This window comes from Phaenicophaeus curvirostris, chromosome 8 (genome assembly GCF_032191515.1).
Source record: "Phaenicophaeus curvirostris isolate KB17595 chromosome 8, BPBGC_Pcur_1.0, whole genome shotgun sequence".
Classification (NCBI taxonomy): domain Eukaryota; kingdom Metazoa; phylum Chordata; class Aves; order Cuculiformes; family Cuculidae; genus Phaenicophaeus; species Phaenicophaeus curvirostris.
In genome coordinates, this window is record NC_091399.1 from 11,156,302 (window position 1) to 11,180,575 (window position 24,274).

General features: G+C 43.0%; 1 protein-coding gene across 3 annotated transcripts in view; it reads left to right on the forward strand.

Moving 5' to 3' along the window:
• Nucleotides 1-24,274, forward strand: part of MTA1 (metastasis associated 1) — an 81,902-nt gene extending 57,628 nt beyond the window's left edge. For 2 of the 3 annotated variants that reach the window (XM_069862459.1, XM_069862460.1), the window contains exons 14-20: nucleotides 296-485; nucleotides 867-956; nucleotides 2,782-2,934; nucleotides 3,957-3,992; nucleotides 15,781-15,812; nucleotides 18,102-18,253; nucleotides 22,582-24,274. In XM_069862459.1, coding sequence (XP_069718560.1) covers nucleotides 296-485; nucleotides 867-956; nucleotides 2,782-2,934; nucleotides 3,957-3,992; nucleotides 15,781-15,812; nucleotides 18,102-18,253; nucleotides 22,582-22,720 — 792 coding nt within the window. In that variant the 3' untranslated portion in view covers nucleotides 22,721-24,274. Of the gene's footprint in view, nucleotides 1-295; nucleotides 486-866; nucleotides 957-2,781; nucleotides 2,935-3,956; nucleotides 3,993-15,780; nucleotides 15,813-18,101; nucleotides 18,254-22,581 lie in introns of those variants that run through there. The other variant, XM_069862461.1, reaches the window with a different exon arrangement.

The window sequence follows — 24,274 nt, forward strand, 5'->3', positions numbered from 1 at the left end:
GATCCCTACTTTAAAACTTGGGAGAGCACAGAAATAAGTATTTCTCTGTGAAGAAAAAAAGTTTGCCTTCATTTTATCCTTTGAGGTGCTTCAGAAGAAAAGTCCCCAGTATTAATGGGTAAGATTTGGGAAATGGGTAATAGCTAGACTGAAAGTACTTTCATTACTGTTTCTGAGTTTTTTATGTCTGTGAATCAGTAGTGGAAAGTGATTTTATATGATATTCTTCCTCCTCTTTGAATACTGTCTAATAATTAGTTTTTAAGAAACCGTATTTATTTTATTTTCTTCCTAGAGTCCTCATGGTGTGCCAGTACGAAACAGCGGGAGTCCCAAGTTTGCTATGAAGACACGACAAGCTTTCTATCTCCACACAACCAAACTTACAAGAATTGCCAGGCGTTTATGTCGAGATATCTTGCGCCCATGGCATGCTGCAAGACATCCCTATCTGCCTATTAACAGTGCAGCAATCAAAGCAGAGTGTGAGTAGTGGTGCATCTGGGACCTACTTTCAGAGGAGCCCTTTGAGATCCCTTTTCTGTAAAGTCTGAGTTGCACCTCGTTGAGATGCTCTCTTGCAAGTGGCTAGTGATTTCAACAAATCTGACTGTACCTGCAGAGCATTCTAACGGATTGTAGGCTAGACAAATAACTTGGAAAATTTATGAGCTGATTGTTTTAAAATATTCATGTTTGCTATTACATTTAGCATTCTGCATTTATGTCCTATGACTAGGACATGCTGGCAACTTGTAGAATTCCTTTTGATTGGAAAGCTCTTTCAGGGCACTTGAGTTAGTCATTTAGTTTTGCTTTACTATCTAGATGTCTTTACCCTCTAATTATGTTTCTTTATTTTACAGGCACAGCACGTTTACCCGAGGCATCAGAAAACCCATTGCTATTAAAACAAGTGGTTCGAAAGCCTTTAGAAGCAGTACTCCGGTATTTAGGTATTAAAAAACCCAAACAACAGCAAACAAAAAACCCCCAATCAAACAACAAACACTACTCACTAATTCTGCTAACCATTTATTTTTCCATTTTATTCTGGATTTAGGTCTTGGTTCTGGATTAAGAAACAAAATGTGAAGACCTTCCCATGAACTTGTCCTTTTTCCCTACTTAGTTTGACAGACCTATTGGCTCAGAGTCCACTCTGGGCTTGCGAGCTGCATCAGAAATTTTTTCAAGTGAAGGGAGGGATGTGTTTGCTGTAGCTTCTGACATGTTGGGGACAAGTTACTGTCTGCTGATGGAGGCATGAGCATAATGGTTTGGGAACAATTGGTTTCCAGTTTTGGGGCTGTCTGGAGACAGTTCCTACGGTTGAGTCTTCCAAGAAGCCTCTAGAGTTTAGGGCAGCACTGTGTCCCACTGCTTGTGGATCAGTTGCTGGCTGTTCTGTGCTGGAGGTAGGCAAGGGGAGTCTTATTTCATTCTTCAGTTTCTTCTCTATTTTTGTTTGTTGGGGGTTTTTTTATATTTTTCTTGGGGTCTTGGGCCTCATCAGCTGACCTGTTGAGGGGCAGAGCAGCTCTGTCCAGCAGCTTGGTGTAAGTTATAGGTGCTGGAAGTATCTAAAATGACACTATGAGACGTGCCAGCTCTGACTACAACTGAATGCAAAATCTTTTTCCGTAGTGTTGCTGTTGCTAGGGATACCCTGAAGACACGTCTAAGGTCATTACAGCAGCCTAACATGATTCTATGATTCTATGAAAACTAGCTTGGATACTGGTACTTCAAAGGCCTCCAGATCAACAAGGAAATCAGTTGCCTTCTTTCTCTGATGAGAAACACCAGAAATGACTTCATATTTCTTTGAACATTTTTGTTGGTGAAATATTGGAAGGCTCAGGGTTCATTAAATATTTACCAGTTCTCTGAGTTTTGTACTTCTTCTATGTACTAATGCGGTACAGATTGAGAAGCCTTTGGATTTATATAGTGCAACCAAAGAAAACCAATAAAGGGAGAAGTTTTAATGTTGGACAAAATCCTACTTTTATCAGTTGTACAGAATGTAGCAGTAGATTTGAGATTTTGTTAGCGCCTTGTTGTGTTCTAATTTGAGCTGGAAGAAGGGAGGGAAGGAAATAGAGTGGGGCTGAGGGACTGGCAAGAACATGTTTTTGGAGGTGTCATGCTCAAGTGTGCTTTACGTTCTGTGTGCTTTGTGTTACTTGGCTGTCAGGGCTGCTACAACTTGATTGTAGCTCCCATTTGCTGTTGCATGTAACTTCCTCAAAATTTTCCTAGTTGAACAGTGTGTGCTTGATCTCTGTGTTGACCAGAAGTTTGAATTCAGACTCCGTGTGGGTTTTTGTGGTCTTTTTTGTGGTGGTGCTTTACATCCTCATTTGTTTGGCCAGTTTGGAAATTGTATTTTTTACAAATCTTGCGAAACTGGCAAAGGTGTGATCTCCACTGAATCTAGGGGTGTTGCCTCACTGCCTAAAGATGGCTTTTAATAGAGAGCATCCCCAAAATGATCCCAAGAGCGTTGGGGAAGAGTGTTCTGGAAATAGGTACAAAGTGCTTTTGTTATCAACTCTTGGTTTAGGATAATATAATGACATTGATTTTAACATTTTCAGGAGAGGGAAATTCCTAAGTGTATTTAAAATGCTTTATATAAATAGCAATTTCCAGTGAAAATTATTGTCTGAGGGAGTTTGTATAAAAGGGAAGGTGTACTTGTCACCTTGAAGTGTGCAGGTTGTTTTCGGATTTATAATTCTTCACTAATAAAAAATCCTTACTGTTTTACCACAGAATCTCATCCATGTCCTCCAAAACCAGATCCTGCAAAGAGCTTGTCCAGTTCTCTCAACAATCTGACTCCTGCTAAGTTTACACCTGTCATTAACAATGGGTCCCCAACAATCCTAGGAAAAAGGAGTTACGAACAACACAATGGAATGGATGGTAAATGTTTTTCTGAAAAATGTATATTGTCTGTGTAGGCTTTTTCTCCGTCCCTTCAGTATACAAGGATATTGTTTGAATTTAGAGAAAGGGCGATAGTTTTAAAGTTTCTTACTCTTGGGGGCGGGTAATTTTTTCACTTGCCCCATTTCTCCTCTGCATGTGACACGTGCGCATGCTGGTGGCGCACACACAGGAAGCTGCTCTGTGAATGGATCTCTGCCTGCCTGTCTCAAGCAACCTTGCAGGTGGATCAGGGAAGGGGAAACTTCCCATCAGTTTTTAAATGAGTAATACGGAGAAAACCTCAGTAGTTTTTCCCAGTGATGTTCTGTTTTGCTGTTGAGTTTTGCAGCTTTTTTAACCTCTAGGTAGCAGTTCTACAGTTCCCAGGTGGCTTTATAATGTGTAGATCACCTGGCTGTCGGCAAAGCTTACAGAGGCTGTGTGCCACTGAGAGAGGCAGGCTGCTGCTTAGCTAGGAGAGGCAGACATGCCAGGTCTGGCGTTGCATAAACCCGGTCCTGCCTTGTGCATAACCAGCATTTGCTTTTGTTGGCCCTGTCACCAAGCTCCACTGTGAGTTGGCTTCATCTCCTCAAGAATGGAAGGCAAAGGGAAGATGTTTGAAGTAGGAGACAGAGACAGGATGCTCCTGGCACAGACACCAGGGCTCTGTTCTGAAGAGTTGCTCTGTCCTGAGATTGCTGGGGAAGAGAAGGTGTAGTCTTTTTCTCACATGAGGATAAAAGGGTCTGTTCGAATGGTCTCAACAGGAGTGAGAACACGAAGGGTAGCTCTCCTTAACAAACGAAAGGAACAGTTGGTTTAAGGGTGACCCTGCACAGGGAACCTCATTTTTTACCTTTAATTTTAACTTTATATGTGGCTTCTCTAAAATACAGTTACAAACATATGGTATCTTATTGTTTGTGTTTTAACATGAAGAACTTTTTAAACTGCTGCTGTTCAGGTTGCTGATGTGATGTTTTTCTCTTTTCTGTTCACTTGTGCTCTGTCAGGCAACATGAAGAAGCGCCTGTTGATGCCTAGCAGGGGTAAGACCTTGAAGCTGTGCTCAGCTTATGCTAGGAGAGTGATTTCTAGCTTCATCTGCTGGCTTGTCTGTGCTTTGTGGCTATGAGTCTGTGTGCACCTTCTATGTTGATGTCTCAGTGTTCCTTGGGTAACCATTTCCACCCATGGTTATGCTGCCCACCTTCCAGGCTTTTCCCACGTGGATGACTACACAGCCATTCTGAAGACATGAGATGCTCATTTCAGGATTGATCACTAATGCCTCAAACTGGCAGAACAGTTTTCTAGCAGTTTTGTGAAACTGCTGAAAGCTGTGGTGGTTGGTTTGGACCTAGATGTTGTTTCAGTGTTTAACTTCTAAGAAATCAAAGTTTCATCCATCCTGAACTACTTCAAATTCACATTGAGCAAAAAAAATAGAAGACAGTATTCATGTCGAGTCCCAAGTTCAAGCCTTTGTATTTTCCACTGTGAGTGGGCATTCTCACCAATGAGAGACTGTCTGCATGTTTTCTGCTTGCAGTAGAAGTGTTTTTTAAAATTTCCACAGGTTAAAAAATTAATCTGTTCTGACTACTGGAGATACCTCAGAAGCTATAGTTTGTGATAATGCAGGAAATGTACACACACTGTCACTTGACCAAATTCAATAGAACAGAGAAGTTTTGAATAGTTAGGATATACTGATGTGATTGTGAGACAGGCAAAACCCAAAGCTTAAGTTTCTGTTTTCCCATGAAATGGCCCAACACTGCATGCCCTGATGTTAAGCTTTGTGTTTGATGGCTGTAACAATGGATGACTTGTCAACCTTGACATGCATGCCTGTGGAAGTGCATGTGGAGAATACAGTGGGGACAGTGGTCTTTCTACTGTCTTACTCTCTTTGGGAATTTATACCTTAGTATTGTCTTGCTGAGGTTTTGATGTGCTTTTAAACTTTTGTGTTTTGGGAAGAATACAAAACTCTGCTGCCTCAGCCAGTTTATCTTCCTTGGAAACGTTGTCTAGTAAGGAGGGATGTAGATGTAGAGTAGCTCACAGAATTTCCCGGCTCTAGTGACTGCTTGCTTATGGGCGTGGGGCTTGCCTGCTGCTCCTGCTAAGTGTCCTCATCAGCAAGGGGACTGCCAAGTCACTCAGCAGATGACACACTCCTGAAGCACTGAGATGTTATGGCCCAAAGGAGGGAAGTGGAAGAACTACTGACCCTCCCCAGAGGCTCCCTCTGCATAGAGCACTGGATTTGATAACCTGAGACCATTTACATACTGGAAATGGAGGATTCCTGTTCTACTGTCTTAAACATCTGTCTGCCGGTACACCTGTTGGGTTGAAGCACTTCAGTCATAACTGTTGCTGCAGCAGTTTGCAAAAAGAAGATTTCAGTGCAATACCTGCTGAGGCTGCTCAGAGGATGTGTTTCTGTGAAGTGTATGTGCATAGTTGTGTGGGGCCAGCTTTCACTAAGCACCTGCTGCTTTATCAGCTCAGTCTGTTCTCAGCCAGCCACCAAAATACTTGTAGCAGTGTTTGTTCCTATAACTGATAAGTAGCGGGGTACAATTCAGTCCCAGAATCTGCTTACCTGCTGGGGTAGTGAGCGTTGACTGGACATTCTTGTATGTGATTCAGCTTAAACTTTTTGGATGGGATTTATTTGTGAATGGAAAATGTTTGTCATGCTGCAATTTTGACAGCTGGCAGATTTTCTGACCCCGAATTGCTGGAAGCTTTGCTAAGACAAGGAAGGAAGGGAATCCCATGCAAGGAAACAACGTTTAAAAAACTTGGATCAGGATCTTCTGGGCACAGGGAAACAGATGATGGAGGTTTGGTGGATCTGTTTCTGGCCTCAAGCCAGTTTATGTGCCACTTAGCACTGGTGCCAATTGCCTTGTGTGTCAGCTGGTAAGCTTTGTCGGCTGTTGGCATGGCTAATGCCCTTTCCTAGTACTGTGCCAGTACTGGGAATGTGGTGCTTGGACATATTGGGTGTGGATGGAGACATACAAGTTTATGATTTTTGGAGGCTGCTAGTGGGAAGGGAAAGGAGTAGGTCAGAGGAGAGGAAGAGCACAAGTTGAAACTGTTGTGAAGAAGTGGTGAAAGGCAATGGAAGTGATGCAGCCTTGTGACTAGAGTTTAGGAGCCCAGTGCATTAATGTAAAAGGACTGAAATAAACCCATCTATCCTGAATGACTGATATTCGAAATATAACTGACATAAATAGAACAAAAAGATTAATGAGAGTAAAACTGAATTTTTATAACCGGTCAGATCCCTCATTTACGTAGCTTCTATGGATACTACAGGAAAGCGGAAGTGTAGGTGTGTGTTTATGTTTTTCCTTCCCCATTAGTGACACAGGGCACAGTGGCTGGTTTAGGTAGAAGTGTACTGCAAAGAAAAGCTGGGGTGAAGGTGACTGCATGGAGGGCCTGAAAATATTTGTGCACAGATTTAAGTGCAGGAAGACGCTTTATCCACCTATGTTGAAGTAGTTTTCAAGGAGATGATGACCTGCTGCAGTGCTGTATGTATTGTTGGAGGCGTTTCTGCTTCCTGCTGATGAGCCGTGTTGGTGGCACCTGGAAGATCTCTTACGGTTTAGACAGGTCGCTGCGTCAAAGTGTCTGGCATATGACAACAGGCAGCTGTTATGGTGGGCTTCAGCTGAAGTCTCTGCTGATAAAAGCTTTTTGGTACTGGGTTGTTCCTTCCAAAGCCATGAGTAAAGGATGTATACTGTAAATTCTGATTGCGTGTGGTAAGTTTGTTACGCTTTCCCCGTGGCCAGATTGTAAAGCAGTGTAAAATCCAGAGGTTGCTTTGCAGGGACTGAGCCAAGTGTGGCTTGCATTTTTGCTTTGTGTAAAGCACTAAGATCCATATTTATGTTGGTGACCAGGTTTCTAAGACATTTAAATTCCCATGGCACCTGCTGCCTTCATTTAGAATTAGGCTGTTCAACATTGCTGAAAGCGGAACTGTTCATGTAGGTTCTGGGGTGTTCCTTCTGGCAACACTGCTGGAAGAATTTCATCTGAAGTTTTACCACCTCTTGGTGTTTAGGACAACGGGTGGTGGGTGGCTGGAATTCAGCCCTCAGAAAGGTTAGGCAGTGAAGTGCCTTGATTAACACTCCTGCGCAAATGGAAACACCATACCTAAATGTGTCTGAACAACGGCTGTGGGTGGAGGGGTTGGATGTGGAATCACAGAATCACCAGGCTGGAAAAGACGTTTGAGATAATCAAGTCCACTCATACCTGTCCACCACCAAATCACATCCCTAAGCACTTCGTCTAACCGTCTTTTAAATATCTCCAGGGATGATGACTTAACCACCTCCCTGGGCAGCCTCTGCCAGTGCCTGATAAGCCTTTCAGTGAACATGTTTTTCACAATGTCCGATCTGAAACCTCCCCTGGCACAGTTTGAGGCCATTCACTCTCATCCTATCACCTATCACTTGGGCGAAGAGACCAACAGTCACCTCTCTACAACCTCATTTCAGGTAGTTGTAGACAGTGATAAAGTCTCCCCTCAGCCTCCTTTTCTCCAGGCTAAACAACCCCAGTTCCCTCAGCCGCTACTCATAAGAGTTGTTCTCCAGCCCCTTCACCAGCTTCATTTCTCTTCTCTGGACTCGCTCCAGGACCTCAACATCTTTTTTGTAGTGAGGGGCCCAAAACTGAACACAGTATTTGGAGTGCGGCCTTACCAGTGCTGAGTACAGGGGCAGAATCACTTCCCTGGTTCTGCTATCCGTGCTGTTTCTGATACAAGCTAAGATGCTATTGGCCTTCTTGGCCACCTGAGCACACTGCTGGCTCTGCTGGTTGGTGTGTGGGTGCGGGCTGGTTAGGTTGAACTTGTTGTAAAGGGAATAAGAGTAAGTGATGAGAGGTCAAAAAGGAAACAAAAAGGAGACTGTTAGTGGGCTGTGGCCAGAACTAATTAAAGCTAGGTATGGAAATGCTGGAAATTGCTGAACTTCAGAGTACTTCAGATTTTTCCTTTGTAATTCTGTTGTTTTTTCTCTTGCTACTCTTAACTTCAGCTAAGTATCTGTAACTTTTGTCTCTCTGACTGATCTCTGCTTTACTCTAGAGACCTGGACTTTTTCAAGCATTGAATAGGATTTGTCTGGCCAGGCATCTGCAGTTTCAGCAGGTGCTTGAATTCTGAGAAAAGGAATTCTTAATGTCATCTCTCTTCACTATCTCCGCTCTATTTCATAAGAAGGGTGTAGTCCTTTCATCTATTTTGGTTTCCTCCTCTTTAAGTTACACCCTTCCAACTCTCCTTCAACATTACATTAACATGGACAAATTGTTGCAGAATCCTGGTTTTGGAGCATGAAAAGTTGATGGAGTCTCGTAAGTCTCAAATACAGTGAGAAGTTAAAAAATTAGTACTTTATTGCTTTTTAATTGATATTTTGGAGCTTGACTAGCAATATCTGCCTTGAAACTTCCTCTAGAGAGATAGAGAGGGTGTTTGATGTTCTGGATCCTGTTTGCTCTTCCCCTTGCAGCTGTGCTGTTTGGCATTCATGTGATACTTGTCCATGCAGATTTCTACTGGGAAAGGGAGGGAGCATCGTTAGATTGCCTGTTAACTTCCATCTAATCAAATTTATTTTCAGGGTCATCACATGCACTCTAAAATTGGCAGAAAGAGTGAGACTAAGAATGAGCAGCTAAAATAATGGGAAGGCTTTTCCCAGCAATAAACTTGCATTGATAAAATGGTAGCAGATCGAATGCTGAAAATTGGAGAGGGTTTATAAAAGAGCCATGAAAAAGGTGAAAGGACTGGAAAACACACTGTATAATGGAAAATGCTTTTATCAAAGTGGAAGTTGTAGATGTTTGTCTCTGCTGACAGAAGCAGCAGAAGTGTAATAATAGAGAGCATTTTAGCGTAGCCAGGAATAGAATAATGAGCTGCAGCAGCCAGAAGGTGCAGTAGAAAAAATTTGGCTGGAAACAAGCTGCAAATTTCTGAGTGAGGTTAATTAACTGTTGGAATACCTTCCTTCTGTTACTGGGGATTTCTAAACCAAAATGGAATGTCAGTCTAATTTCATGTGTTCTGGTTCATTGTTTCTCACCTCCTTCTGGGAAATGTGACTGAACTAGAGCTAGAAGCATTCATCAGCCTAGCATGTCATTAGTTTTTGAAAAGATGAGCATGAAAGTGAAAATACCGTTCTTGATCACAAACAGCTGTTGTGGTGGGAATATAAGGAAGTTCTGTAGCATTACCTATATAGGTAGCCAGACTTAACCTCAAACTATTTTTCAGGCTGACTGAGACCTTTCACAAAATTTGGTCATAATCTGTCTGAGTATGTTTAAGTTGCATTAAAATTCTGCCTTTATCAGCAGTGGCCCTGGCTGCCCTTCCAGAGTTGAGGATAACCAGCCAAAGGAAATCTGCCCATCCAGGACTGACTGTAAACGGCAGGGAGTGTATTGAATGAATAATGGAATGCATAGAGTACTGGGGAAAAGCTTTAGCTGTTGATGTCCAGACCAGAGCGATGCTGACTAGTGTCAAGAGAGCAAATCCTCAGTGCTTCTTAAAAGAATGACTGTTTCTTGCCAGCAGTAGCACAGCTGGGAAGAATGAGAAGTTGACTGAAATGCTTCTTGGAGCCCGCAGGAACTGTGTGCCTATACAACTTTCTTGCTTTAGATAATACGCTAAGAGTACAGAGTGTTTTTGAGAATTGTGCTTAGGGTTTTGTATTCAAATGTTAAGTGAAGCTTTTTTCACTTCCCTTTTAGCTTAGCCATGAGACTGGGATTACTTTATAGAGAAGGATCTGGAAATGAAATCAGAAGATGGACATTTCATTATGCTCTGTGAATCAGCTAGTGAGGCCCTTTTCATTTAGGAGGGATGGTATGGAGTAAGGTGCCAGTTTCGACTGAGAGGAGGGTGCATATCCCAAGGCAGTGGTGGGGAGCAGATGTAATTAATATGAGAGTGAATTAATGTACAGTGATTTAAGGGCAGAATTGCAAATGTCCCTGATAGTGCACAGCCTGAGCTTGTAATTAAGTGGAATCTACGTTTGTGATGTGTATCATATATACATACACACACATGTACATATGCATATGGTGTGTAATAGTCCCAATTCTAAGAACAGTGAATGATTTGATGGTTTCTAGTTTGCATGGCTTGGACCAGCAAATCCTAAGGTAGTGAGGTGCAGGGGTTTGTTGCCTTTTTTTTTAACCACTTAGTATGTTACAGGCAGACCAGAGTATAGTGTATAGTGTGATGCTCTTTTTGGACTGTTGAGTGGATAGCATTGATTGACTTAGCACCAAGATCGTTAACGGCTCTCCACTCTCAATGTACTTGTCCGGGAGTAACTACTGACACTTTGCCCAGAAAGTATTAATTGGGTCCTTGCAGTACTCTTAGCAGAAGGTGCGGCTTTGCATGGACAAACACATCATCTGTGAGGTGCTGGGAAGCAAAGGATGTGAACTGGTAGACCAAGCATTTTAAGGCATACTGTTCAAGCCCAACAAGGTTAATGTGCAGGGGTTGTGGAAGGAGGTGGGTAATGAACCACTATTTGCTCATCCAAAATTAAATCTCGTCGTTGTGGAATCTCTCATTTGGAGTTACTCTTTGTTTCACGTTGTCTTGGGTCTGTCTGTCCAACAGAGAACTGTTATCATTTCTGTATGTCATTACAACCAAAGCAGTCTGTGTTTCTTTGTTGCATGGGGCTGGGCTGCTCTGTCCTGAACTATGTAAATATTTTCCTTTTTTTAACCTTAAGTCTCTTTTTTTCCTTTTCCTTTGCCAATCTTGGTAGGAACTTACTTAGGTAAGTAGATTGCAATTTTAACATCGTTTTTATGTACCACAGAATTTTAAGAAAATATCAGAGTAGGTGGTATTTGGTGCAATTCATACTCTGTTCTGCTTGTTGCACTTATGTTCCTGAAAGTTTATAGCCTTTGACTGTTAAAAGGTGGACACTTAATCTGCTCACAGCAGTATTGCTCTAGGCAGTTTAAGAAAGAGATGGGTGCTAAAGCACTTTGTAAGCCTTCAAAAAGTGTGTGTGTGTGTATGTCAATACGCAGAGTGAAACAGTAACTTGGAAGTTAAATCCTTGTTCAGCAAGCCTCATTCATGCGTGAATTTGGGGTTTTTTTCTAGTTTTCTTACAAGCAGTGTAGCATTGATGTTTTTGTTACTGCTGGGAAGGATGGAATCCCAGGAGGAGGATTACTTCTGGAAAAGGAGAATGCTTATGAGGAGTATATGGATATTTGAAAGCAATGTATTTTAGTAAACTGAACTTGCTTGTTGTGAAAGTTGCTGCTTAATTCTTTGCCTTCATTGTTACTGAAGATGTGCGTATAAATGTTATTGCGTATTGCATGTTCTGCATGATACTTCTCTTTGGTAAACAGAAGTTAAAACCAAAATGCCATCTGTGACTTAATTGCTTGGTGTCCTGATTTGGTTAAAAAAAAAGAAGAAAAGGAAAGATGAATTATGACGTGAAGGACTCATATTTGTTTGTGTGGTGGATATGCTGAAGGTTTGAGTTAGTAAGTGTGAGTAAATACAAATTTAACAGCTCCGGGTTATATCCAGGGGCTGGAAAGCTGGTCTGCTCTTCCTCCTTGGTACCAGGGGCAGCTCTGTACAGACTTCTTGTGCCAAACTATGAAAAGGTCTGTAAACATGCAGACAGCAGTGTGTATGTTCAGGCATGGAAACACACTGCAAGGTTTCTACCCAAGCAAAAAAGTGGCCATGGTTGGTGCTTATTCTGCTGCTCCTTGATGCTTGCTGTACTTACTTTGTGGAAATATCCCTGCACTCCAGTTTGCATTGGGCACCCTGCTGAGGGTTTAGGCTCTCCTGCTGCTCGGAATAGCAGTTGTGTGTTGCGTGGAGCTGGCAAAAAACCAGGCTGAATTTGAGCGGTGGGAGTAAATTTCTGAAAGCTGCTGTTCAGGTGCTGAGGTCCTTGCTGGATTGCAGGGGATAGGACTGAAGCAGCCAAGGGTGTCCATGTCTACTCTCGATTCTTCCAGTGGACCTGATGTGCTGGATTGCTTCCATCAGGAAACTGGATTCCCTCCCTGCACTCTGTTGTCAGGTGCCAGCTATTCCCTACTCCCGCAGCATGCTCTTGGGTGGTGCTCTGGTTGCTGCAAGACATTTGGGTTTCTCTCACTTTAAGTTTAGCAAATCTGAGAACGTTAGATTCAAATGATACGGGATTGTTGGAAAAGGAACAGATTGTTTGACTGAGAGGTGGTTCTCCCATCCCCAAAAGATAAAGCTGCAAAGTAACTGGTGTCACAGAGCTGCATTTGTTGATTGTGATAGTCCTTCCCCACCTGCCCTTCTTTGGGGCCAAAACATATTCATCTGCAGCTTTGGCACTCGACGAATGAGAAGATCATTGGGGCGCAGTAACCTGCCGTGCCTGGTTTGGAGCCAAAATCACCGTGATTGTACCTATGCTTAAGAAAAGTCCCGAGATCTTTGTCAGTCAGTTGTGAGGAGCGGGGACATGCTTTGTGGGTGTCAGTTGATGTACGTGCTGTGGTTAGCTGGTTCGTAGGATTGCCTGTGCTGAAGGATGGCTGTGCTTATCTGCAGATATGCCTTCAGTGCACCTGGTGTACGTTTTGTCCTCTGGGACTACCTCTTTGTTTCAGTGTAGAGAGGAGACTGGCAGGAGGAGTTGAATGGGGAAGATTTTGACAGGCTTTGAGTTTTTCAATGCTATGGAGGAAGACATTTATTCTTGAGTTTTCAGAATATATTTCAACTTCTCTGGATGCAGACAAGTGGAAGATCTGCTCAGATTCATCGTTGTAGACCTTTACACCTTTGTGGTTCTAAAGGTTTGATCAATCATGGAAACACCTTTTTTTGTTTGTTGGCATTTTTTTTCTTTATTTGGAGGAGTTTCTGATGTGGAGCTGTTTAAATCCAGGCAACCGGACCATAGACATTGTTGAAAAGAACATTCACACTTTCTACCCTGTGGCTTTTCATCCCCAATGGTTTCTTTCCTGTAGAGGAGCTGCCAGAACCCTGTTGGATTTTGCTCCTGGTTTGTTTTCATACACTGTCCTACTTTTTTACCCTGCTTGTTGATGCATGTGTGTGAGAAGTCTCTCAAACCTTAATCTGTGAAAATGGAGCAAACGCCTCAGCGAGGATTGTGCTTATGCAGTGATCTACCTGTCTCTGCCACTGCTCATCCAGATCTGTTTAGTTCTTAGAGGTGCTGTCTCACAGACCTAACTTCCAGCACAGAAACCACCAAAGGCTTTGGCGTGAGAATCCATTGTTTTCAGTACAGATGCAGCCTGTTGATTTGAGAGCTGCTCTGCAGTAGGTTACAGATGTTACACTGTCTTTCTGCATCTCTGGTGACCATTGCGGGTACTTAATTTCGTAGCAGTGCCTCGGCTGCATATCCTTCTAGTGTGATTTTTTATTATTGCAAACTGAAGCAGGTCTTTTTACTGTCTGTTTATATATTTATTCTTTCAGATTCCAGTTATTGAAGTGTGACTAAATGAAATATTCACAGATAGCTAACATTAGTGTGCTAATTGATACCTTATCACTGTAATAGCAGGAGTATGAATTGTATTGAAACTGTACCTTTGGTTTGTGTCTTATTTTACTGGAGCAAAAAGTTGTCGTGAGCTGCTTTATCCTAGAAGTTGCAGCTTATGTAGTGAAGTGTCCCTGTTGTAACCACTGTTGCTTTGCTGTTTGAGGGCTCAGAGTAAGTAGTGGTTTTGCTCAACCCTTGCTCAGTTTGTGTCAGTCTTTTGCCGTGGGATATTCTGGGTTAATCCCAGTGCTTAGGAATTGCTGTTTGCTCTGTGTTTTACATCCAGCTACAGTCATCACAGCAGCCACGTTGTCAGCTGCTCCTGTAGGCCAGTCTTGTCTGGCATCAAGGATGCTCTTAGCGCAAGAAAAGAGCTGACATGGAGTGTGGTTAAAAATGAAACATGTAGCTTTCATCCAGGGACTAGCATCACTCAATTTACATCCCTTGGAGCTCCTGTGAATGGAGAAAATGTTATCTTTCACTTATGGAAGGGGGAAGAAAAAACAAGTGCTGGAGCTTAGCTCTGAAGCCAACAGATTCAGATTGCATCCTGCTGGCTGTGCTGTTTCCCAGCATCCGTGGAGCTATTTGTCCATCTCAGACAGCTGCTCACAGCTGTGTTTTGGATGCAGTTGCAGCTCCCGTGTCAAAAGGGGTGATTATCTGGCGCCTACATTGCCATTGTCAGCATCCAAAGTTCGTTGCTGGTCTTGTAGCTTGGTGCCTGGTACAAATGTTCTGCAGAGTCGGTGGAAATCTTTCTGGCAGCTATCTCATCATCTCTGTGGATACTTAAACACAAAAATGCTGCAAAACCTGAAACAGCGTGTCTTTATGTTTGAAGTTGCTGACAAGCATACATCTGCACAGAATGGAAAATACTCTTGGTGTAACTATTGGTTTCAATGTGGTGTTGTGGTAATGCTCAGAAATGTCCCCCGTTCGTTCCGCCTTGTACACTTGCTCTTAGTATATTGCGTTTGGTTTTACCAAGGGCAATCCTAAGGAATCGGTTGCAGTACAGACCATGAGCTGTAAAAGTTCATTTTTGCTGGATTCTTCAAAAAGCTTTGCTGTTTCATCACAGATTAACTTGCTAGCAACGGGAGGTTTCAGAAGCCAAGCTGGGAACCTGAGAAGCTTGCTGTAGACATGAAAGCAGAATTCATACTGTTTACCTCTGCAGCCAGCAACAACATTTTCTAGTGCCTGTCCTGCAGGATCTGTTGGATTTCCTGTACTGATGTTTTGTCTCTCAGCCAGAAGGGGCTGAGAAGGATGGTTTGGTGCACTGATGTTAATGAAATGGTGTCTTCTGGGAGCATGCATCTTAGAAAACTAAACAGTGCTAACAAAATGGTTTTTTCCCAGTCCATTCCATGCCATATATTGCTGCCTTATAGTAACACATGATTCCCTTCTATCCTACAACCCTTGTGTATCCTGCAGGATCTCTTGTACATACTGTTCAGTTAGTAAGCCATGGCAATGTGATAAGATAGTGGATCGCATAGCAAATAAGCTGGTGAAATCACACCATTGTACCCTGTGATTTGTGGTGTTTGTGTTCCTGAGGAAGGGCTTTATGTGATAGCTGGGATTTTGGTGCTCTATGACAGATGGAGCTACACCTGTGGAAGTCCTTGTGGTAGGTTCAGCAGATGCGATCTGTTTGGTAACAATTTGTAGCTAATCTCTGAGCTGAAGTGTTCCCTCGGCATCCAAGGATGATAGGAAAGACTCTTTGTTGCTGTCTTGACAGTGTCTTATACCTTCTGCTTTCTCCTTGTTGGTGTCAGTAAATTCCTCCAAAACTCAAACAGAACACCATATTTTTCCCAAGATCTGAGAAGAACCTCAGATGTGCACGAGGAGGTGGACTTTTAATAGTAGTTTGAAGAAAGGCATGAGTAAATAGGGAAAAGACTGAGCAAATGGAACGTGATTTTAGCCTGGGTGCTCTGCTTTTCAAACCATGCTGTTGAGGAAGTTCTTTTCTCAGTTGCATTTGAAGGAGGGGAGAAGTTAGTTTGGTAGACAACTCCTGTTTTAGCAAAACAACACAGTTGCAATCATAGCTGCGTGTGTTTTGATTTTGTACTTTTTTCTGTCTTGGAAAAGCAATGGTCTTACCAGCTCTATTCTCTTTCCTGTTTGTTAGGTCTGCCTAACCACGGACAAACCAGACAAATGGTAAGAGAATGTTCGTTTAACCAAAACAGGGAAAAGAAGAATTATTAACCCACGCTAGGTAGAACACTCCATTAAACCTCAGTGTTTTGCTTCAGTCTTTGCTGTTTGCAGCTGGTCATACTTCCCAATTAATTGAAAATTTTAAAAAATCATAATTGCTTTGGGGAATATGAAACGTTGAAGTGGTTGAATACAATTTAAACCTCAAATGCATTGATATATAAATGAGATTCTTTTTTGAATGGAACAGTTTGTTTCTGCTCATACAGAAACTGAGTGGCTGTTTATAGCAAAGATCTGAGATGTGTTTCTAGGTGGGATGTGTTTTACTGAAGGAGGAAGGTTTAAATGATGGCAGGGTTTGTTTGGAAAACAATTTTTTTATTTTTTTCTATGAAGTTGGTCCACAAGTTGTCTGCTGAGAATGCTTGGGGTTTATGTTCTTTTTCAGCGGGTGGGTAAAAATGATTCCTAGCCTTTCACCCATTATGCTGAGTTTTATCAAAGGACAGAAGCAAATAGCCAGTCTGATGTGTCTCGGGCAAAGTGCTTTCTCATGAAATTCACCTCGGTGTGAAGGGACCAGCGCTAGGGCTGTACATCAGTTTTCCCCCTTACGCATGTCTTATGGGAAACTCATGGAAGAGAACTCCAAGAATAAATTTCTTTTCCCCAAATATGGTCTTCTGGTGTCGATAGTGGAGCTTGCCTCTTGAGGTGGGCTGCCATGCTGTCTTAGTGTCATCTGAGTCGCTTTGAAATGGATCAGTCGGCAGTGGGTATGACTGATAATCACTGAATGGTGACTATGAGCATTGTTAAATCTAATAATGCTCTTGGATGGCATGCAGAGTTATGAGGGTAGGCGATACCTTAAGCATGGTAGTCTGCTTGTAATAACGAAGCATTCATTTGGTTTGTTACTTGAGCATTTAATATGAAGCAGTAAATTGTATCCCTCCTTGAATGCAGCTTCATTTTTTGTCACTGAGGAGACTGGCTACTTGTTTGTGTCTGTTGTATAAACCAGCTCTGTGCAGTGAGAGAAACCCGTGATGACCTAAGACTCTTCAGGTGTGTTAGGGTGATATCTCCTCAGATAAAAATGAGATAGATGCAGGGCTTTGTTGGGTTTTCTTCTTGGCTGACAGACTTAAGTCTTCACTTTCTAAGTCAAAGTGTTAAAATTTGGTTGAGCTTTTGCCATAATCTGACTCTTAAGGACTTGAGTACCTCGTGTCCCCACCTTTCCTTTTGAGGTGGATCTCCCAGGCCAGATGTACCTCATGTACACACACAGTTTCCCCTTTTGTGGGCAAAAGGGGAAGCCTGGGTGCTTCTGGGGAGATGGTCTGACCTTGGAGGATGGCCTAGGAAATACCAGAACTAAATTTCTGCTGGGGTGTTTGCTGACCAGCTCTAATTTATTCATAGGAAATTTTCTGGGCCCTTAGTTTCAATCTTTCTTGACTTCTCCAGGGGTACTGGCTGCAGTGGAATTTCTCAATGTGTTAATCAGTAGGAAGAGGGACAGCAGAACTGAACTTCAAATTATACAGGACAGCTGCACTTGAGAAGCTTAATCCTTTGCTCCTTTACATCTGCACCTCTCTTAATAACAGCTCATGTTTTCCCAGTTGAGTGAAAAGGGGGCTGCTGTGGGTCTGGAAAATTACACCTGTGTTGATTCACAGAGCAAATGTATTGTATATGGGAAATCGGTGGTGTTAAATGCTAAAAGGGTTTTATGATGAAAGCTGCTAAGCTTTGTAGTTCTAGATTTGTTTTCCACTACTTATTAAATATATCATTGAACATTAACCTTCCCAGAACGAGAAGGATATGGGTAAGTTTGGAAGCTCAGTATAACTGGAAATGTTAGGTTTTGTATTTTATTTGCTCTGTAGCTAGATTTCCTTCCCTGAAATCAGTAGAGTTGCTCTAGATTTATGGCAGTAGCTGAAATCTAAGTCTTATGCTTAATCTTTCAATCTTGATGTCATCTTTCAGACACAAGCAACGGATTATTGTTAGTGCCTTCTGTTTATTATCTGTCCTGTCACTGGAGTGCTGCTCTTCTATTGTATATTGAAGGTGCCTGACTTCTGCTTGTGGGCAGTTGATTTTACATGAATTCTGTGTTCAGCCATGGGCCAGAGCAGATATGTTTACCAGAAACTAGGAACAAATGTTATGAAAACTTTAGTTCTCTCTCCCTTTGAATGTTTATCACGTGCTACCATGGGTTTGTTGCAGTTGATAATTTTACTTTTTTATGTATCACGTTAGGGACCAAGCCGAAACTTGCTGCTCAATGGGAAATCATACCCAACAAAAGTCCGATTAATTCGTGGTGGATCCATGCCTCCAGTGAAAAGGAGGAGGATGAACTGGATTGATGCACCGGACGATGTTTTTTACATGGCCACTGAAGAAACCAGGTAGGAAACTTGGGTCTTTTCAGAGGATTTAAGGGGAGGCCCTTTGGTTTGTGTTCCTTGTGAGTGCTGCAGCCGATTTTGTGGTTAGGCAAGGATCTCTTCAGTGGAACTGTTGCTGCAAACTGAATGCAGGCCCCACTGCTGGTGTTCCAGATGGCTAAAAGCTGTGATATACCTAGTCGTGTCTGATGTGCCTAATCATGCACTTGTATTCCAGAGAAAGCAGATGATTCTTCTTCCAGAGCAGTTCTTGTAAGAGATGGGCAGTAACAGGAAGAGGACTGAAGTGGGGAGTTCACATGGTTCAGACCTGTAAATGCCTTTGGAGACAGCACTGCAGTGGCACATGGGTAATGCCACGTGGAACAGAACATGGAACAGAGGAACAGAACCTCATATACAGAGCACTCTGCATGCCCTCTTGCATGCTGAAGTCTTTTGTGTTGCCTCTCAGAGCATCTCCTCATGTGTCTGAGTATTGAAACCTGCAATTGACACACAAGGTTTCCGTGGCCTGAGTTGCCTCTTTTCTTTGGTGGTTTATATTTAGTACCAGTAGCAGTGAGATATAGCCCTGTAATACCCATCTTCCTCCTTTGGTTGTACTGCTTCTGGTAGTCTTTCTCATTAGTCTGCCCATGGCATAAAAATAGTAAAAGAAATTTTCTTTGCCTGAGTTTCACTTAAAACAGGCTGCTGACAGAGCAATAGAATCTGTGTGGCCTGATAACTAAGGCAGAGCTTTTCTGTCTGTGTTCTTAGCATTGTGTTCCTAGGAAGGAGGATCACTCCTGAGCGTGGTCAGGAAGGTAGAGACATACACTTGTGTGGTTTCCTCTCAACAATGTAGTGCCTCACTCCTGGGTAACTTGAAGAAGGTCAGGGGAAAGCCACAGCCCTGCTTCTAAGCCCTCTCTGCTAGCAGAGGTGTTCCTTGGCTTTTGTCTGTGTCTGAAGCCTTGTTATCAACACTTTCAGTATCAGTGCTCCAACAGGCAGAGGAGCACTTGGCCGTCCCTGCAGTACCTAGCAGAGATGGGCATGGGAATTACTGGATGTCTGAGTCCTTACAAGAGACCAAGGAGGCCAGGAGTTCTAAATACTTTGTTGCTTCTGGTACTACTAAATTCAGTGCTTCTCTGAGTATTCGTTTGTTCAGCAAGAAGTACATGGTCAAGAGTCCTGACGTTCCCAGCCTCCTCAGCCTATAAAGCATTTCAAGTGTCAGGTGACTATTCTGTGGGCCCAGTACCAAAGCTGGGCTTCATAGGCAAGCTGGGACTGGTAACGTTCACATTGCTCACCACTGATCTATTGAATCATCAGATTCCAGTGCAGGAAACCTCCCAGTTAGAACTCAGAAGAAACATGAAATTAATTTCCTTGTCAGACTTGTTCCTATGGACACCTTTACTGCAAATGTGTATTTCACACTGGCATAAGCCAGTCTTTTCCTTGTTATTCCCTTCTCCTTTTACCTTCCTGCGAGATGCTGTGAAAGTAAGCTGTGGGATCCCTCATATAATTTAATCTAAAGTGAGAGAAGTGTTTAGTTTTCAAGAGAAGTGGTAAAGAGGTACTGAGGTCCTGTTACAGACCTTCAGCTCTGGCAGATTCATGGGGGAATGAAGGTATACAGGCTCCAATTCAGCCCTTAGATGCTCAAGGCTTATTTCATAATCCTGCATTTACCAAACACTCAATATCTTTATTGTCCAACCCCCAGAACTACTGCAGATCCCTGGTAGCAATGTCTCAGTGCTGCTACAAGGTCCAATCCTTTGACCCATAGAGAACAGTAAGAATATTTATTCAGTGTGATGTTGTTGGTCGTGAGAACAACTTAGTGTAGGGGCTCAGAATTGTTTGCTCGTACAGAACCAGTGACCAAGCCAGGAGGGATCGGTCCCACAGCAACCAGCACATCTCTAATGCAGAGATCATAGCACAGTGATAGACATCAGCTCAATGAGACCGCATCTCTTCCTCTTTACAAAGAAGAAAGAACAGGCTTCTTTGTCTGACAGCCTTGCTGCTTAGCTGACCGATGAGTGCTGAAAAGAGATGCTTGGCAGCCTGCTGAAAAGCAGGGAAGCCTGAGTGATGTAGCATTGTAAGCGGCACGGGTTTTCTGTCGGGCATTTCACCTCTAACTTCCTCCTGAACCATCTGCTGCATTCCAGTGTTGAGAACGTAAGACTTTTTTGTGAGTTCTGAAACAATTTGTGCTTTGTGTTGGCTGTGTAGCAATCAGTCTAGCAGCAATATCTGCAGATCATCTTCCAGCTGAGGGTTAGGCTGTGTTTTCAGCCACAGAAGGAGGTTTTCCTAAAGTCTTACAGCCCCTCTCCTCCCCCTTTTGTGTGGCACTGTTGAGAACAGTGCTAGAAAACTGGATGTCTTTGAGGGGGCAGTTTGAAAAGTTGATTGATTGAAATGGATAAGTTTCTGAATTCAAGCCCTGCAGTAAGGAACGTGGCATTTATAATTTATGCGAGCAGAGGCAGTGAGTGACCTGATCAGAATCTAGAACTGCCCCAAGATGTGTTCCTGATGACGGCATGTATAACTGAGCATACACTCTGAGCATACTGTAAGAAGCTCTGCTCAACTTCAGTTGAGTGAGTCTTGGAAAAATCATCACCTTAAGATTTTTTTTTCCCCACAACTCTTTTTCACCCTGTTCTTTCCTCTCCCCACCCTGTGCCCTTTAAAAGACACTGGATAAATGAGGACACTGAGTGAACATATTACCTGTCTCTGTGCTTGTGAACTCCATGCAGCAGGCTTGTTCCGCTCAGTGGGCAAAAAAAGCAAGTGAAGAGACAGACAAATCTCACCTGAGCCAATTCAAAATTGGCTGAAGCTGTTGATTTCCCAGTGCTGGGAATAAATTTTAGTGGAGGGAAGTGTGTTGACCAGTTTCTTTAGCAACCAGCACGTCTCAAGTACAGTAAGCATAGCACAGTGATAGCCCTCAGCTCAGTCAAACTCTATCTCTTCCATTTTTTAAAAACGGGGCTTCTATGAATGTGTGGGGGTATTTTTGACTCTTTTTTTTAATGAAAAGTTTGGCCCCAACAGTGCTGAGTAACCAAAACCACAAAGGTTATCTTTGGGGGCTAGACTGTTGAATTGTGTATTGTGAAGCCATGTGGCTACCCTTGCCCTGCTGCAGCATTGAGTCTCTCGTGCTAGGTTAGAAATCGTTAGGGCAGGAGCCTGTCACAGTGGGCAATGCTTCCTTATCAGGCCTGCCATGCTGTTCTGGTTCCTGAGCCAACAGCCTGGTGTAGTGGGTACTGGTGCGCTACTCCTGTGAGTGTTTAACCATTTTCTTTTCTAATCTCTATATGCCTTTGACCGCTGCAACATGTTTTGAAGACAAATACCTCATTTTCATTACATGCCACAATTTTCAGTGTTGTTGGTTTTTGGGGGGTCATTCTTTATTGTCTCTTTCTACCTTTTTTTGCCAATTTTAAGACTTTGGTGTGCCACCTCTCAGTTCTTTCTCTTTTCCTTTCTCCCTGTAAGAAAACTGCTTCTTGCAACTGATAAAACTTGTTACTCGTCTTTTAACATGTAGGGGAGCTTTTAACAACTGCAAGGCATGAATACTACCCGTTTCTAGGTTGGGGGGCACGCAGTATGGAGAAGATAGGAGGAGGAGACACACTGTTGGTATTCCCAGGGCAGGGGAAAAGTTCCAGTACTGGATCACGGGTTGGTGGTTGTCAGGGAGCTCCTTCTGTGGCAGCTCAGCCTTGAGGTGTAGCTCTATGGGAAACCCAGTGTTGGTGGTTTGTGCTGTGATGGATTTCTTGTGAAGAGGCAGCCGAGTGCCTCTCCCTGGAGCCAGGGAGTGTTGGAGCACTCTGTGAGAGAGATGAACAGGGGCAAAGTGACCAGCACTGCCAGAAGAGGTTTGATTGTAATATAGATTGGTAAACTCCCACCAAGCCGCCTGCAGTGGGTCCAAACAGTATGTCTGTGTGCATCAAAATAAATCCGTGTTATAACTGTTTCACGTGTTCTGTTGACAGCAGCAGATCCTGGTTGAATTCAGCTGGACCAGGATGCCTTCTGCTCTGCAGCGGAAGGATTCTGGAACAGAGAATGCAATTTCCCCTTTATTGGTTTGTTTATAAATCGGAAAGCAAAAGTTCCCTGGGGAAGACATTGCTGAAATAAACAGCATCAGCCCATCCCATTGGCGAGTAGCCTCTGCCTGCGCAGGCGTGATTTCACTTGGAGAAATCAAGAAGCTGACAGTGCCTTAGTGTCTGGTCTCTGTAATCAGTTCGTTTCTTCCTTACTGTCTGCAGGAAAATCCGCAAGCTACTTTCCTCCTCTGAAGCCAAGCGAGCTGCCAGACGCCCTTACAAGCCTATTATCCTCCGGCCCATCCAGGCAGTGCAGCTACGCCAGCCTATGAATGATGAACCCATAATCATTGAGGATTAACACATGCTGAGCGGCTTTCTGGATGACGGTGGATCTGCCTGGATCTCTCCTCTTGCATATATACCTGAGTTTCTTTGGCTACAGCATTGAACTGACTGCTGAAGAGAGGGAACTTCTGAGAAACCCTTTGGCATCTTTTAAACCTTTAAAAGGAACTCAGCCTGCTCTGAGCCTCTGACCACAGACTGCTCTCTCTCACGCGCTCTCTCCTTCTCTCTCCTATCTTTTTTTTCCCTTTTCTTGTTTTTTATTTGTTTGGTTTTTGATTTATTTTTTTTTTTAATTTTTGGTAGCCTCTCTCTCCTTTGCTCCTATCCTTTTTATAGATGGGGGAGGGAAAGTCAGTTTAAGTTATTAAGAGACTGTGGACTAGTACTTTTTAGCTTTGTTTCCTCTTCTGATGTACAGAGAGTTAGAACCCTTCATTTTGTGACTGAGCTGTCATTGCAAAGCCGTTTTTATGAGACTGTGTTGTAAGATTTTTCTTTTTTTTTTTTTAATTTCGTGGATGGTGCCATTTTTTATTTCATTTATATTCTCTCTTTTGTAGATAAATTTCCAACCTTTAACTGATATTTGGAAATATGAGCTAAAAGCCCATCCCCAGGTTCAGCCAGTTTTCTTTGTTCCTGTCCCTTAAGTTTTTTGGATCATTTTGCACAGCCAGTTGTGCTCATGCACAAGACAGAAACAACTCAGGCTGAGAAAGGAGTGAGCTAAGAACTGAAGAACTTTGCAGAACATTACACTAACATTGTGGGCAGTGGAGGCCGAGCTACCAGAATTAGGTGTCCTTACTCTGGTCAATCCCTGGGAGCTCTGGCCCATGGCATTTTTCCCAGTAACCAGCAGTTTGCATTCTGCCTTCTCACTGACATCTGGAATCCTATGTGCTGTTATGCCACCAAGACCCAGCAGTAGGCCCAGCAGTCCAGCAAGTGTAATGAATTGCTTTGCTCTGGCTCCAAGAGTCAAGTACACCAATGCCCAGGGACATTTTGCTTAGAACTCTGAACCTGTTTGTGCATCAGTGTTTTTGGACACATCTCTCCCAGGATGAGACCTGGTTTTTCCTTAATTGCGTCACTGTATGTTTCCCATTTTGAAGGGAATTTAAATTACAGCTGGCTTTTCATTTGAACACATTGTGTCTGAAGTTAAGTGTTTAATTCCCCCCTTGACATTTCTTGTGTTTGAGGTTTCTTGCATCTCTTGAACTTCTTATGTATTTGCAAGTCTGTATAATTTCTTTCTCATGTGTCTTCTCATTGCAGTGCATTTGTTGAATGCCCTGCCCTGTTCTGAAAGGTTGTAAACTATCATTTGCAACTTGTGCTGATCTGTACATGTACCTGCCGCGAGCAGACACAGCATGTAATAACCCCCGAGTCATTCCGTATGTGTCAGCGGTGAGATGAGCCAAAGTTGTATTTGGGTTATCACAGTCCAACCGTGATTCTGTGCAACTCTGCTAACCCACCGGGTTAGACGGAAAGGAATCCCCACAACATGAAAACAGTTCAGTTAACTTTACTTAATAAACCTGGAAAGTGA